Source organism: Rosa rugosa, chromosome 3 (assembly GCF_958449725.1).
Source record: "Rosa rugosa chromosome 3, drRosRugo1.1, whole genome shotgun sequence".
Classification (NCBI taxonomy): domain Eukaryota; kingdom Viridiplantae; phylum Streptophyta; class Magnoliopsida; order Rosales; family Rosaceae; genus Rosa; species Rosa rugosa.
Genome location: NC_084822.1, coordinates 41,898,386 through 41,911,393, shown reverse-complemented (window position 1 = coordinate 41,911,393; position 13,008 = coordinate 41,898,386). Strand labels below are relative to the sequence as shown.

Genomic DNA, 13,008 nt, shown 5'->3' with positions numbered 1-13,008 from the left:
AAAGCCAATATATATTTTTTTCCTCCCTAAGGAACAAACCGGCAACTACTACGAAATAAATCCCTCGCAACACTGACAACAGCCGCTCCCATCAAAGTTAAACGCTAATCAAGTTGCTTTGCAATTATGCATAGGGAAAGTTCTCTCGCATGGTATTCTGTACATAATGAAAATCTCTTGCTAGCTAGCTTATAAGTTTCCTTCTTAAGATGCATAAGCTTGAGGTACTGCGGCATTCATTTATGCAAAAATTACTACAACAGTGGCAAAATCATCTTAAAAGAATGGTGTCATGGAGAAAACAATCTTTTTTAAAAGAACTGTCCAATGGTTCGTTACTAGTATTATGTTATCGGTCGATCAGATTCCAAGGAGATGACTCAAATTGAATTGGCAATTTCTAGTACGTCTTATTATTCTCTACATCTTCAAAATGACTGATACTTTGTATCCACAAATTAAAAGCTCTATTTAGAATATACAAACAGATTTGCTGACAGAATTTACCAATGGAACTTCTATATTTATAACTGCTTAGGTAAGGTCTTCAGCACAAAGTAATTTCCAAGAAGAGCAGAACATATTGCTCATGTTTGGGTACCAATTAATTGAGGTATCTTGAGCCGTGACAGCTCTTCGCATCTGATTCTTACCTGCTATTCCAATTTGTAGCTGTTGCAGCTTCACTGGATAATCTTTTCTTACCTTCCTAAAATTCATTTTTAGAGATTCGTTAGGCAGCTTGAACAACAATGAGCGTCCGACTGACTTGAATGAAAACATTGGAAACATTATAATAATCTCAATATCGGATCCATTAAGCAGACCATAATCTCATCAGGACCAATGATATGAAGAGATTACTACAGTAGCATCATTATAAGCTAACCCACACTCAAAATCTACATGACATTACCTTGTGCAGTCCAGGATGAATATTTCAAATGAGCTTTCCGAGATATTAAATAAAGGCATTTGACTATGAGCATCTCTTTTCACTACACTTTGCGAGAGACTTGGATGGCATGATCTTCCTTAAGAGCTAACAATTCCCACTGACTAGGTTTAGACGTCTCCTCACTGCATCTCAGTTTCAATGACATCTTCTTGCTTGTGATATCCCTAGCAACTTCATCAATGAAATCAAAGTCTGGGGAAGACAGCAGGCCAATCCCACACTTCTTCACAGTGGGTTGTTCCAACCAACCTAGAGGGTAGAACTCAAAGAAAGCCTCCGTGACATTGTAATTAAAAACTAGAGGACCATTTTGCTCCATCTCCTTTTAGGGGATTAAGATACCACATAATCACATGATGCGCATCGTCACTTCCAGATCTATGCTCACCGCAATCCCAATTATTCAAACAGCAATTAAACTCGATGGTTTCACCATTGTTAGTTTTGAAATAGGATTTACATCCAAACCCCAAGTCTGAGTAACCAGGATAACCATTATTTCTGTCGAATGCAACAACGGATAGAGTAAAACCCAAGAAGTTTGTATCAAACCAATCTGGAGGAAGCTTGATATTTATTGAAGATCCTTCAGTTTGATAGCAAAACCACTTTCGAATGTCATTTCCCGGAGATAAAATTGTAATTGAAGCTTTTGCATCACAACGTTCCTGTACCATGAATGCTTGTCGTGATTATTTAACTCATCAAGAAAAAATAGCAGTTGCTCTTAAAGCGTAATTTGTCAGAGAGAGAGAGAGAGACTTACATGACCGCAGTTATGACCAGTTTCTTGTTTAACCTTTGATGACGCGATTGCCATTAGAAAAATTCTGAGCTGTGCATCCAATCTCATCTCGTTCCATGCATTCTGATCCAGATTTAAGCTATTAGAGAACACATGATATTGATCCCAACCTTGTCTGAATGTAGTCGTCGAACTTGACACTGTTTCCCGTGCCACGCACCCATGGTCATCAAAATGTTGTAGAAGCAATGGGAGCTCGATCCGATAAAGATTGAAGACTCTTGCAATCTCTTAAGTTTAGATACTCCAGCCCCGAAATTTGCATGATGCTTGCAGGTAATCTCTCAACCATGTTTCCACTTAGATTTAGCATCCGCAATGATGATAAGCTAATGAGACCATCAGGGATTTCTAAAGCACCGCAATAACTGAGCTCTAGTCGATCTTTTCAAAGAGGGCAAACCGACTGAGAAGACAAGAAAGTTTTTAATTTTCGAACTGTTGAGAATATATATATCCCACATGGGAAAAATGAGACATTGCCTATAGTTTATAAGGGTTTGGGTCACTCCATCTATTGTCAATTGGTTTTGGATGTGAACTTCAGATTACTTTATCATGGTATCAGGGCTACACGGGCTCCACGTCACCCAATCTCATCACTGGTAGAGATTTCAACTTCTGGACGCTCCATAGTCTCCAAGACCAGAGACCACCAGAGAGAAGAAACTCCAGACCCATAGGCCTGAAACGCTCCAACTTAAAAAAACTGAATTTCCAACAACCATCGAGGACCACAGTTTTTAATTTGTAGATACTGCCAGGGACAAACCGGAGGTTTTTGCAGTTAAACAGCTCCAACTTTTTTAGCCCGACTAGATTTTCAGTTGACATGGGTAGCTCTTCAATCGCTGTTTTACTTAGAATTAAAAACTCCAGACGCTCCATAGGCTCCAAGATTTCTGGGAAGTCCTTGAATTTACAGCAACCAAAGAGAGAAAGTCTCTCGAGAGATTTCAACTTACAAATGCTGGTAGGCAGCGTCACAAACTTTTTGCAATATTCCAGTTGAATTGAAACGAGCCCAGAGACACACCCGATTGATGAGGGTACTTCTTCAATTGCTGTCCCAGTCAAACATAAATGTCTTATATTCCTGGGAAGTTCTGAAAATCTGCCAAGAGTTGAGCAGCCAAGTAGTCCAAGAATTTGGAGAGAATCCAGGTTGCAAGTGCTGCTCGGAAGATTCTTAAGGTCTTGACAGTACATCAGGTCTAGTGATACAAGCTTCTTGTGGGACCAAATTGATGCAGGCAACTCTTCTATTGCAGTTCCATGTAAATATAAGGTAGTTATATGTAGGGACTTGAGCAACGTGAAGATGACTGAGAAACACGTCGTGCTTTTCTCTATGGGGGATAACAGCAGTGGAAGAGGAAGAAGCCGCCATATATACACCCTGCAATCTGGACTGTCCATATTCAAAATCAGTAAGTTGCAGAGATATTAAAATATTACAAATGAGAGAAAAACGCACCTCAGAATCGATGCAAGAGATCTTTAGAGAAGCTGCAGTGGAGCCTTGATCTGCTGGCTTGGTAGCAAGAGAGAGGGTATGGCAGGGAAGTCAATCTGAGAGGTTCGGATATTCCAGATGATCAACCACTCCCGACCGACATGAGTTTGTTTCTTTTCCAATAACAAAATGATGCAGAAACGCGCTGAAGGGAAATCATTAGATATGACAAGGAAGTCACTCGAGCACTTTCGGCGAGCTAGTGGAGGGACTTGCAGAGAAGCAAACTAGAGAGTAGAGAAGACTTGGAAAGATGAATAGAAGTCTGAATCTGAACCCCAGGATAAAATGAGGGGCGCGCATGAGTCATGAGCATTGTCACATTATAAAATGAGTCGAATTGATGACGTCTCACTTAAAAAATAAAATATAAAATAAAAAACTAATGCACTAGACATACCAAATTATAGTGGGCTTACGTCACAAATTTGAGTACTTTTTCCATTTTAATTTTTCACAAGGTATGAGATCTTTATCGGTGAATTTAAGAAGTGAAAATGAGAGGACGTAAAAATCTTGAAACTTACGCTTAACTGTTTCAAGCCACACCGGAAAATAACTGCCTTTTCATCTTCCTCTTCTATTGTAACACAATTCGAATTACCAGATCCAAATTCGAACCTTCACGTCTGTTTTTGTGCATGTGGTTTTCCCCGGTTTGTGTCTTAACTTTGCGTGCTTCTCTTTCTGTGTCTTTTTCCTTATCATTTTTTCCATCATATATGTTTCGGATATCCCCATCATATTCACATTGATTCCATTTCTTCAGACTTCTAGTTCTACTTTCGTGTATCTTTCAATGTAATCCTATCTGATTTTTTCAACTTTTTCAATTAAGCTTGTTTTTTTCTTGCACGCAATATTGAATAGTGCAACTATTAATGTTATTGTGATTGGCAACTCTGGCTCTTGTGTGATATTCTATTTAATCATGCAGAGTATATCACAAGAATGGCGGGATCTGTTTTCACTTCTGCTTTGGAAGGAATGAAGCATGTTAAATCTGAAAATGGAGAGATGCTCACCAAGCATTTCTTGGATGTATGCAAACAGTTACTACCCGTTTTAGGTAATCATATCTCGATTTTTAAGTTACCCTATAAATCTTTTGAATTCGCTGCATTTCGATGAATCATGGATGCTCTTTCGGTTTTCACCTGGCTAATTAGCTCTAGCTTGTTTATATTATGCCAGATAAGTTTGGAGCAGCACTTTCACCCGTCAAATCTGATGTTGCTAACAATATATCGGTATGGCACTTTTTCTTAATGCAACTTTTTTCAGAAGTAACTTCGATCTTTTGCTTCCTTCTGTTTGTAAAGTTTGCAAGATTAAGTTTTCATGTTGTTGATCAAAATTGCAGAGGCTAGAAACCAAGTACTCTTCCAACCCATCAGAATTCAATCTATTGTACAGTCTAGTTCGGCCTGAGATTGAAGCCAAAACCGCTAAATCCTCATCCAGTTGCACAAATGCGCTACTCTGGCTAACTAGGCATGTTTGTGTCATTTTTTTTTTCCTTTGCAACGGATTAATTAATCCTTGTGTTTTTTCTGAGAATCCATGAATGTTTTTATGTGGTTGTTTAGGGGTATGGACTACTTGGTGGAGCTGTTTCGAAATCTACATGATAATCCAGACTGGCCACTGTCAAAAGCTTGCACAGAAGCCTACAACAAGACATTGAAAAAATGGCATAATTGGATAGCTAGCTCTGGTTTTAGTGTAAGGAATCACAATCTCTTTTAAACTATCATTTGATACTATTTAATTATAAGTAAAATAGCCAGTTTTTTTTAATTCCAAAGATTTCTCAAGCCAGAGTATAGGCATTGAATTTGAGGCAGATCAAAATAGAATTGAGTGGTTTCAGAGAAAGTTCTTAACTTGAGATGCAAGCTATCATGCCCTTAAACACAAACCCCAGAAAAGATTACTGATGGAAAAAGAAATGTGTTCATACTTCATATCACTACCCATATGTTCAATTGGGAAGACCATCGCTAATATCCAATTTTGAAAGACGAATAAGTGATCTTATGTGATCAGTAAATTTGATACATAGATCAGTAACTATGACACATGCATACTTGTTACCACATTTTTGGTTTCTCTGATGTACTAGGAAAAAGAAAATCACATTGTTCTAATCTTTGATTGACATGCAGGTTGGAATTAAGCTTGCTCCTGAGAGGAAGAAATTCATGGAGATAATAGGCGAAACGGCTGATTTGACTTCTGACATTCAGAAGTTCTGCACAAATTTCTCTCCACTTCTCGAAGAGAATCATAAGTTCCTTGTAAGTTTCTTCATCTATTCATGGTTTATGGTTTCGGTTCAATTTGTCACATGGTTCTGTTTCTAATCAAATTTTGTGTTTTATATTCCTGTTTCAGGACTCTGTGGGAATGGGCAATCTCAAAGCTTGATACCACTAAACCAGATTGTGGATATATAATTAGTTTGATCACTTTATGTTTCCAGTTTCCTTCCATATGTATTCTTTTGGGGGGAAAAGTGTAATTACATTGGTGATGTTGTAAGCATTGTATGATAATTTGCTACTACATATAGTGTCGTTAACTGATTTACTCATCCAATTCTTTCTTTTTCCTGCTTCCAATATAGTTTGTTATTAACTAATTCTGGCCTCCAGCTGCCTATTTTCATAAAGAGGCCAACAAAAAATGAATACAAGTTGTCTTAAAAGTTAATTAATTGGTTCTTTCATAAGAGCACTTATCACACACATTACAGTTAAGAGCCTTCCTAGTTCTACGATCACCAAATTTACATACCAAATAATGTAACACTACGTATGATTTATTGTATACGTCAAGTCTTGAGCGTCATATATAATTACCAAAAAAAGAGTTAGATCTTCCCGTTACTGATTAATCTAAGAAACCTATGCGAGTTGCATCTTTACTAATATGTCCATTTTTGTTTAGAATCATGCTTTATGACAACCTATTTTCATATCAACCTACTCTGTGTGCCTTGTCTGGCCTAGCGAGGCGGCGAGCTGTTTGTTTGGTCAAATGGACGCAACCTCCTAGTGGCAGGATGAAATTGAGTGCCGCCGGATTTATTTCCGTGCGGCAACATAGTGGAAAAGCTGTGCTATTTGTAATGATACTTCTTCGTTATAGAGTTATCTTTCCGGTATGTCACCGCTATGTCAAAGCAAATGGAGTTGCCATTCGTGCACTCTTTGCTAATTGGTGCTTGTTAGAATACATAGACTTTGTGGAGAATCTTGGTATTATTTCAGGATATTCTCTTTATGCTTCTTGTAATCTGGGGTTCAGGCTCTACGTCCCCCCCATGTATTCTGCAATTTCGTTAATCAAGGCTTGAAGGCAGCCGCACCAGCCCCATTTCAAAAAAAAAAAAAAAAAACTATAGTTTGAGGTGAATTTCACTTTGAACCCTGTTCTTTAATAATAATAAAAAATTTAAAAAAAAACGTAATAAAGACAGTAAAACCAAATTAAAATTGAGTTTAACACTTAACTTTGACTCAATAGACTCGCAAGGTGGACACATATTTTCTGTCAACAAGAGAATAGCCAACAAACCATTGAAACTCATATATATGCATCGACCAGTCATTACGGCCTGTAAAATGACCGTTACAGAACTTGCCATCTAAATTTAGCAAAGCCAAAGATCTTCACTGCCATTTCTTCCTATATTTTCACACCGGAAAGTTCGATCCACGTCTGGTGATCAACAATGTGGTTAGGGAAAAAACACAATGCATTACCATCGGATTGACGAGATAAACGATAGCTTTACTTTAATTAAGCATGATTTGTTTTATCAGTTCATCCCTTTTCTCATCACTCCCCCCCTCTCATACACATTTGTCAAAAGCTGTTAATAGTTTTTGAACACCTTTTTTTTTTTTTTTCTTTCCTTTTCTTCAAAAGTCTTCTTCCTCATCTTGCCAAAATTTATAGAAAAAAGAAAAAAGAAAAAAAAAGGGCTCATTGTATGTATTGTTTGCATGCCCTGTTGAATTTTCTGGGAATTTTTAATTAGTTTCTCAGAAGATATAGCTTGAATGCTGCGGCCTCTCATATGGGGTTGTAAATTATGGCCTAGCAGCAAGGTCTTCCTTCAAAGGTTAGCCAGAGTTCTTTCCATCTTAATTTGACAATCGTTATTCAAGAAAATTCTACCATGTTCATCACATATGTATTTATTTTCAATCTTTAGATCCACGAATTCTTCTTTTCTTTTAGGGTAATGGTCGTTTTTCACCATCAAATTTCATACTATTCGTTACAATAGAAGGGTTCGACCATTCATCACTAACTTTCTTCTTGTTATCATTGTGACAGAATTGGAGGGCAAATTTTGGTTTCCATATCTACTAGCTAGGGACTTCACAGGAATAGATTGTCATTAAGAATTACTAATGTCGAATAAAGAAAATAGCAGTAAGATGAAGGGCCTCTTAAAAGGCCTGAGATACATTTCTCAAATATTTGGTATGTTACATATTGAAAGCCAATGCTCTAATTGATGATATTTATTTACACACACACATATTAAGGCCTGAGGGAAATTGTCACACTCATTTGTCAGATGATGACAAAGAACAAGAAATTCAGATTGGGTTTCCTACAGATGTAAAGCATGTGGCTCATATAGGCTGGGATGGTCCATCAACGGCAAGTAGTTCTCCAAGCTGGGTACTTAATTAACTATAATTTTTTTTTTTTTTTTTTTTCAGTTTCTACTTGCTGAAGTTGTTGATCATTGCAGATGAATGAGTTTCAATCTCCACCAGGATTTGCATCAGCACCTTTAAGTCAGAATGGAGAGATGACCGACAAAAATATGGTCAAATGCGTCTCTGAAGGTAATGCCTCATTTTCATTTATATATAGCAACATGGAGTTGTTTTTTGCACTCTCAAAAAGTTATTAAGTAATAAGCGTCTCTTTCTCAAGTATTAGCAACATTTTGTTCGGAAATAGCTGATGATCAATGTTATATGTTATCTCAATGTAGATTCAAGCCGGAGAAGTTCAAGGAGTTCAATGTCTCCGACACATGACCCTGAATTGCCCAAGTCATCGAGAAGGCAATCATTACGGGGGCATGAAGGAGGTGGTGGTGGAACTGAATCCCCAAGGGAAAAATCAGATAAACCAAGGCAAACAAGAAGGCCTTCCAGGAGGGACTCATCGGAGGGTAATAGAGGCGGCCGTCAGGAAGCCACAGATACAAGTAGCGAATCCTCCCTACCGGATATCCCCAAGAAATCACGGCGGAAGAAATCAAAAGAATCGGCGATTGGGGGGTCCAAAAAAAAAAAAGATCCTGGCACCCCATCTACAGCAAAGTCCAATAGCATTGAGCTATCTCAGAATTCTTTTCAAGAGGGGGAAGACAAGGGGTTTACATGAAATTGTTCAAACAATTGATTACTATCAATGTTGTAGCAGCTAGAAGCATCTTCAATCAGGCTAGCTATATAAAATGTATCATCAGGGAAGTGATGCCAAACAACTGTAATATCAGTTTAATTATAAGGTTATTTCATTTTTGGAACACTTTCTCCTTTCCTATCCTTGTATAATTGCAAATACATTTCTGCTTTTTAGGTTTGCATAAAAGGGCTGGAGAAGCAGGTGCTTCTTCAAAAAGCACTTTTTACTGGGTATCATCCAGCTTTAAAAAAGCCTATCCCTGTCTAACTGTGCAAGGGTGATTTGCTTTTGTCTCTGTCTTCATGATTTGAGATCAATTTTGCTTCATATCACACAAGAAGCCAGAACATCCAAAGTTGCAAAGAGCTACCTTTCTGGGCAACTTTTTCAGATTCTATCCCCATAGTCCTAGACTATGCTAGTTACCATAAAAATGCTAAATTGCCAAGCTGGTTTCATCAAAAACCCCACTTCAGATACATTTCCCATTCTTTCACTATCAGACAGAATCTCTGTAAATTTTGGGTAAATGTGAAAAAGCTAAACCAAAGTACCAAACACAGAATCAGTAATGAACACAAGGCCCCTTAGAGACCGAAAGCACTGAAACACTGCAAATAACACAGCGCCAAAGAAATCAATTTCTTGTTTGAGACTCAATCCCCATAAGCAGGATAGTAAAAAATAAACTATTACCATAACCAAAAGATAATGCTATCATTTATATCCACTTTCCATTGACAAAAGTGCATAATTACATAGTTAATTTCCTTGTATCCACATCCACTTTCACTACACATCCCCAAATTCCCAAAACTCATTTCTAGTCAAGACTATAAACCTCTGTTCCTTTCTCTGTTTGAAGGCCTCCTAATCTTCCTAAACCTCAACCTCTAATGGCTCTCTAATCCTAATTAAGCATAAGCACAATCATACCCAAAAACCCACAAACCATAACCATGGATGGAACAACAACCTGCACTGCTGAAGAAGAAGAAGAATCCATTGTGAAATGGGCAGAATTGGGTTTCTGCTGTTTGCTGCACACCTTCAACTCCTCAAACCCTAAACCCTTTGCAAACCTTAAACCCTTATCATCAACACAGAGCTGTGGGTTCCCATACAACTTCATCTTGTGCCCAAATTTAGCTGAAGAAAATGAGACCCTTCCACTTAAGCTATTGTTCTCCAAATTAATCTCATTCACAGATTCCAAAAGACCAAACTCCTGAGGCACTGTCCCTTCCAGTTTGTTATTGTCAAGCCCAAGGTAGCTCACATTTCTCAAATACACCCCCATTGAAGCTGGGATTTTCCCAACCAGTCCCATCCCAGAAAGCCCAATTCCCAAAATGCCCCCGAGCTTGCTCCATATCTCCGGAATCTGCCCTCCCAGCATATTCCCACTCAGAGACACCGTTCTCAGCTGTGTCATCTCCGACAAGAACAGAGGCACGCCGGAGTTGTTGAACCGGTTGTAGCTCAGGTCTAACAGCTCCAGCCTCCGCAAGTTTTTGAGGCTCTCCCGGATTTCGCCGGAAAACCCATTGGAGCTCAGGTCAAGCTTCAACAGCTCCGACAGGCTCCCCACCGATTCCGGCACTTTTCCGGCGAAGGAGTTCCCGCCCAGGTCGAGAACCTTCAGCTTCTTCAGTTTTTCAAAACTCACCGGAATCTCTCCACCGAGTTGGTTTCCGGAGAGAGTCAGCTCTTCCAGGTTGACCATGTCGGCAACGGAATCCGGTACGTTGCCGTAAAACCCGTTCCCGGTCAGAACTGCCCTTCTTAAGCTGGTGAAATTACGGAGAATGCCACTGAGCGGGGAAACAAGAGAGGGGTTGTCTATAAAGACGAGCTCCTCCAGACCCGACCCGAAACTCGCCGGAATGCCAGGGACCGAAACGACTGTCGTTTCGTTGAAGCAGCGGTAGAAGAAGAGCTTGCGGAGGTAAGGGAAGGCGGAGAAGAGGAGCGGGCTGAGAACGGCGGTGGAGGAGCACGGCGGGTTGGGGGTGTAGTCGGAGACGTAGCCGAAGCTGAGCTCGGAGACGTGGACGGTTACGACGCTGGGATCAGTGTCGTTGGCGAAGAAGTCGCAGACGACGCCGTGGGGGCCGTAGGAGCAGAGGTCGTCGGGGAAGAGGGTGCGCCAGGGGACGTCGGGGTTGAGGGAGTCGAGGACGCGGTAGACGGAGGCCTGCTCGACGGGGCTGAGGAGGGGCTGGGAGTGGGAAATGACGAAAGAGGACAGGAGGGTGGTGAGGAAGAGGAGGGTGAATGTGGAAATTTGGTGGAGCTGAGCCATTGAGGTCTGTTTCTCTCTGTTCTGAAAGAGCAAGAGCAAGTGTACGTGGAGGTGAGAACTGTGGAGTGGTTGGGTCATGGGGTTTAAGTGGGAGGGAAGCACAGAGGTTGATGAATTACGAAAATGACCTTGATTTTTGGACTGGAGTTTTTACAGTGTGATCAGGAGTCTAAAGGGTGGGAGTGACAACTGGCCAAGACCAAGCAAGGGACCAAGTTGGATTATTATTGAGCTTAGGTCTATTTTTTTCTTTTCTTTGTACGTGCATTTAAATTATGTACATCCAATAATCTAAAGTCTAAAACATAATTGAGCTCGATCATTGCGATGTGGTCCGTTCGGGCTATCGAAACTGCGACGACCAGATGTGGTTTTGGTCCCCCCAATTTGTTTTGGTTCATGTGTTTACATTGTTAGATGTGTTTCTTATCTTGATGTTAATAAAGAACGTGAGTGTTTATATCTGACAATCATAGTTACAAAACTAGAATGACAATAATAGATCGTTGCGTGATAAATGTGCTAAACTCAAAACTTAATTGGCCGGAGAAAAGTTCAAAGTATTATTAGGCTGAAGTTTCTTTAGGGGTGGGCTCGGGCTGGTTTGAGCTTGATACCGCATCCGGACAGGAAAATTCGGTAAGCCCAAAATTCAAACCACAACCGATGTAAAATTCTTTTGACCGGATTTCTGGTGTCACCATAAGTGCGGGCAGGTGCGGTTTCGGCCCAAACCGCAATGGAAAACATGCAGTTGTTAAACAATAAACACAGACCTTTCCCAAAGTCTAAATTCACCAAATGCAGAAAAGAAAATAGTAGTTCATCTAACTGCAAATTAACCAAATCTAAAATAAATAAACAAACCAAATGCCAAACTGATCCATCTTCATTCTTTCGCCAAGCAAATGCTGGTCTGCTCACTCTGCTGCAAGCCATCACTTCATTCCTTAGAGTCACTAACAACAGTAGACCCTCCATCTATCAATCAAAGTCCCAACAAGTACAAAACATAAAAGGAGAAAAAAAAGTAAGCCAACAAAAATAAACAAGTTCAAAACCCTTACCAATTTCCAGGTTTTCCAACTCCTCATACAGCTGCAACTCATCTTTGGTTAGTTCCTTATATGCATCAAATCCCACTCCCCTTAGCCAATTACTCAAGCAAACCAATCCCTCAACCATCATAGGGGTTAGGGAAGCACTGAAAGGGTCCACCACCCTTTTTCCAAGACTGAATGCAGATTCGAATGCCATAATTAAGGCAGGTACAGCAAACATGTCTTTGGCGATTTGGGACATAATGGGGTATTTTGGAGCATTCTCCTTCCACCAAGCCAAAATTTCAAATTTGGGGTTCGAAGGGTATTTTGAAGCTTCCAATAGGTACTTGTCCTGCTCATTCTTGATCACCATGCCACAACATCTTTCTCCTGCCGCAAAAGCTTGAACTGATCCAGGTTTGCTACATGACTATCCTCCTCAACTCGATGATCATCTCTAGACTCGATCCTAGGCATTGTCACACTCCTAGAAACTGCTGCTGGAGCAGGATCTTCGTCTGCAACTCAAATAAAAACATAAAGTAGTGAAAAACGAAAACAAACGGATTCTGCGAAAAAGAAAAAAAATGAAAGTTGTGAAACTGATTACCTGCATAACAATCAAATAGTGAGCTCAAAGTTTTCTTTACTTCATCGGTCATCACTTGCACGCCTCCTTCTCCTTGGTCGGCTTGCACCTTTGGGAAGAAGAATTCAAGGTACAACAGCTTGTATCTTGGATCTAAAACGACATCAATAAGCAAAATTTGATTTAAATCTTCAAACTGCAGTCAATACTTGTCAAACTTCTTTTTCATCTAGGTGTCAATGCTAACAAGAAGAGGATCATCACTAGCCATGCACTTATCAAGCTCACCAATAATTGTGCACATCCAAAGTAGAGGCTCATTAGTAGTTACATGCTTAGTAACG

The 13,008-nt window shown here is 39.8% G+C and overlaps 4 protein-coding genes across 5 annotated transcripts; 2 read left to right on the top strand and 2 right to left on the bottom strand.

Annotated features, from left to right (window-relative positions):
- Positions 1–385: 385 nt before the first annotated feature.
- Positions 386–1,986, bottom strand: LOC133739778 (disease resistance protein RPP2B-like). Its single transcript, XM_062167583.1, has 2 exons — positions 1,725–1,986; positions 386–1,626 (listed from the first exon to the last, which is right to left on the bottom strand). Exons 1-2 carry the CDS (start codon positions 1,809–1,811, stop codon positions 1,249–1,251), a joined length of 465 nt encoding a protein of 154 aa, XP_062023567.1. The 5' UTR covers positions 1,812–1,986; the 3' UTR covers positions 386–1,248.
- Positions 1,987–3,813: 1,827 nt separating this feature from the next.
- Positions 3,814–5,888, top strand: LOC133740612 (glycolipid transfer protein 1-like). The gene is made up of 7 exons (XM_062168557.1): positions 3,814–3,935; positions 4,217–4,348; positions 4,474–4,529; positions 4,643–4,773; positions 4,869–5,004; positions 5,448–5,579; positions 5,677–5,888. Exons 2-7 carry the CDS (start codon positions 4,231–4,233, stop codon positions 5,707–5,709), a joined length of 606 nt encoding a protein of 201 aa, XP_062024541.1. The 5' UTR covers positions 3,814–3,935; positions 4,217–4,230; the 3' UTR covers positions 5,710–5,888.
- Positions 5,889–7,149: 1,261 nt separating this feature from the next.
- LOC133739777 (CRIB domain-containing protein RIC6-like) lies at positions 7,150–8,850 on the top strand. Of its 2 annotated transcripts, none has more exons than XM_062167582.1 (5): positions 7,150–7,411; positions 7,630–7,779; positions 7,877–7,962; positions 8,057–8,153; positions 8,306–8,850. In XM_062167582.1, exons 2-5 carry the CDS (start codon positions 7,707–7,709, stop codon positions 8,701–8,703), a joined length of 654 nt encoding a protein of 217 aa, XP_062023566.1. In that variant the 5' UTR covers positions 7,150–7,411; positions 7,630–7,706; the 3' UTR covers positions 8,704–8,850. The 2 variants fall into 2 exon arrangements, with proteins under 2 accessions (XP_062023566.1, XP_062023565.1); XM_062167581.1 differs by having other exon boundaries at positions 7,152–7,411; positions 7,877–7,983.
- A 569-nt stretch (positions 8,851–9,419) lies between these two features.
- On the bottom strand, positions 9,420–11,323 carry LOC133739175 (piriformospora indica-insensitive protein 2). The gene has a single exon (XM_062166908.1). The coding sequence runs from the start codon at positions 11,108–11,110 to the stop codon at positions 9,638–9,640; it is 1,473 nt and encodes a 490-aa protein (XP_062022892.1). The 5' UTR covers positions 11,111–11,323; the 3' UTR covers positions 9,420–9,637.
- Between the last annotated feature and the right edge of the window lie 1,685 nt (positions 11,324–13,008).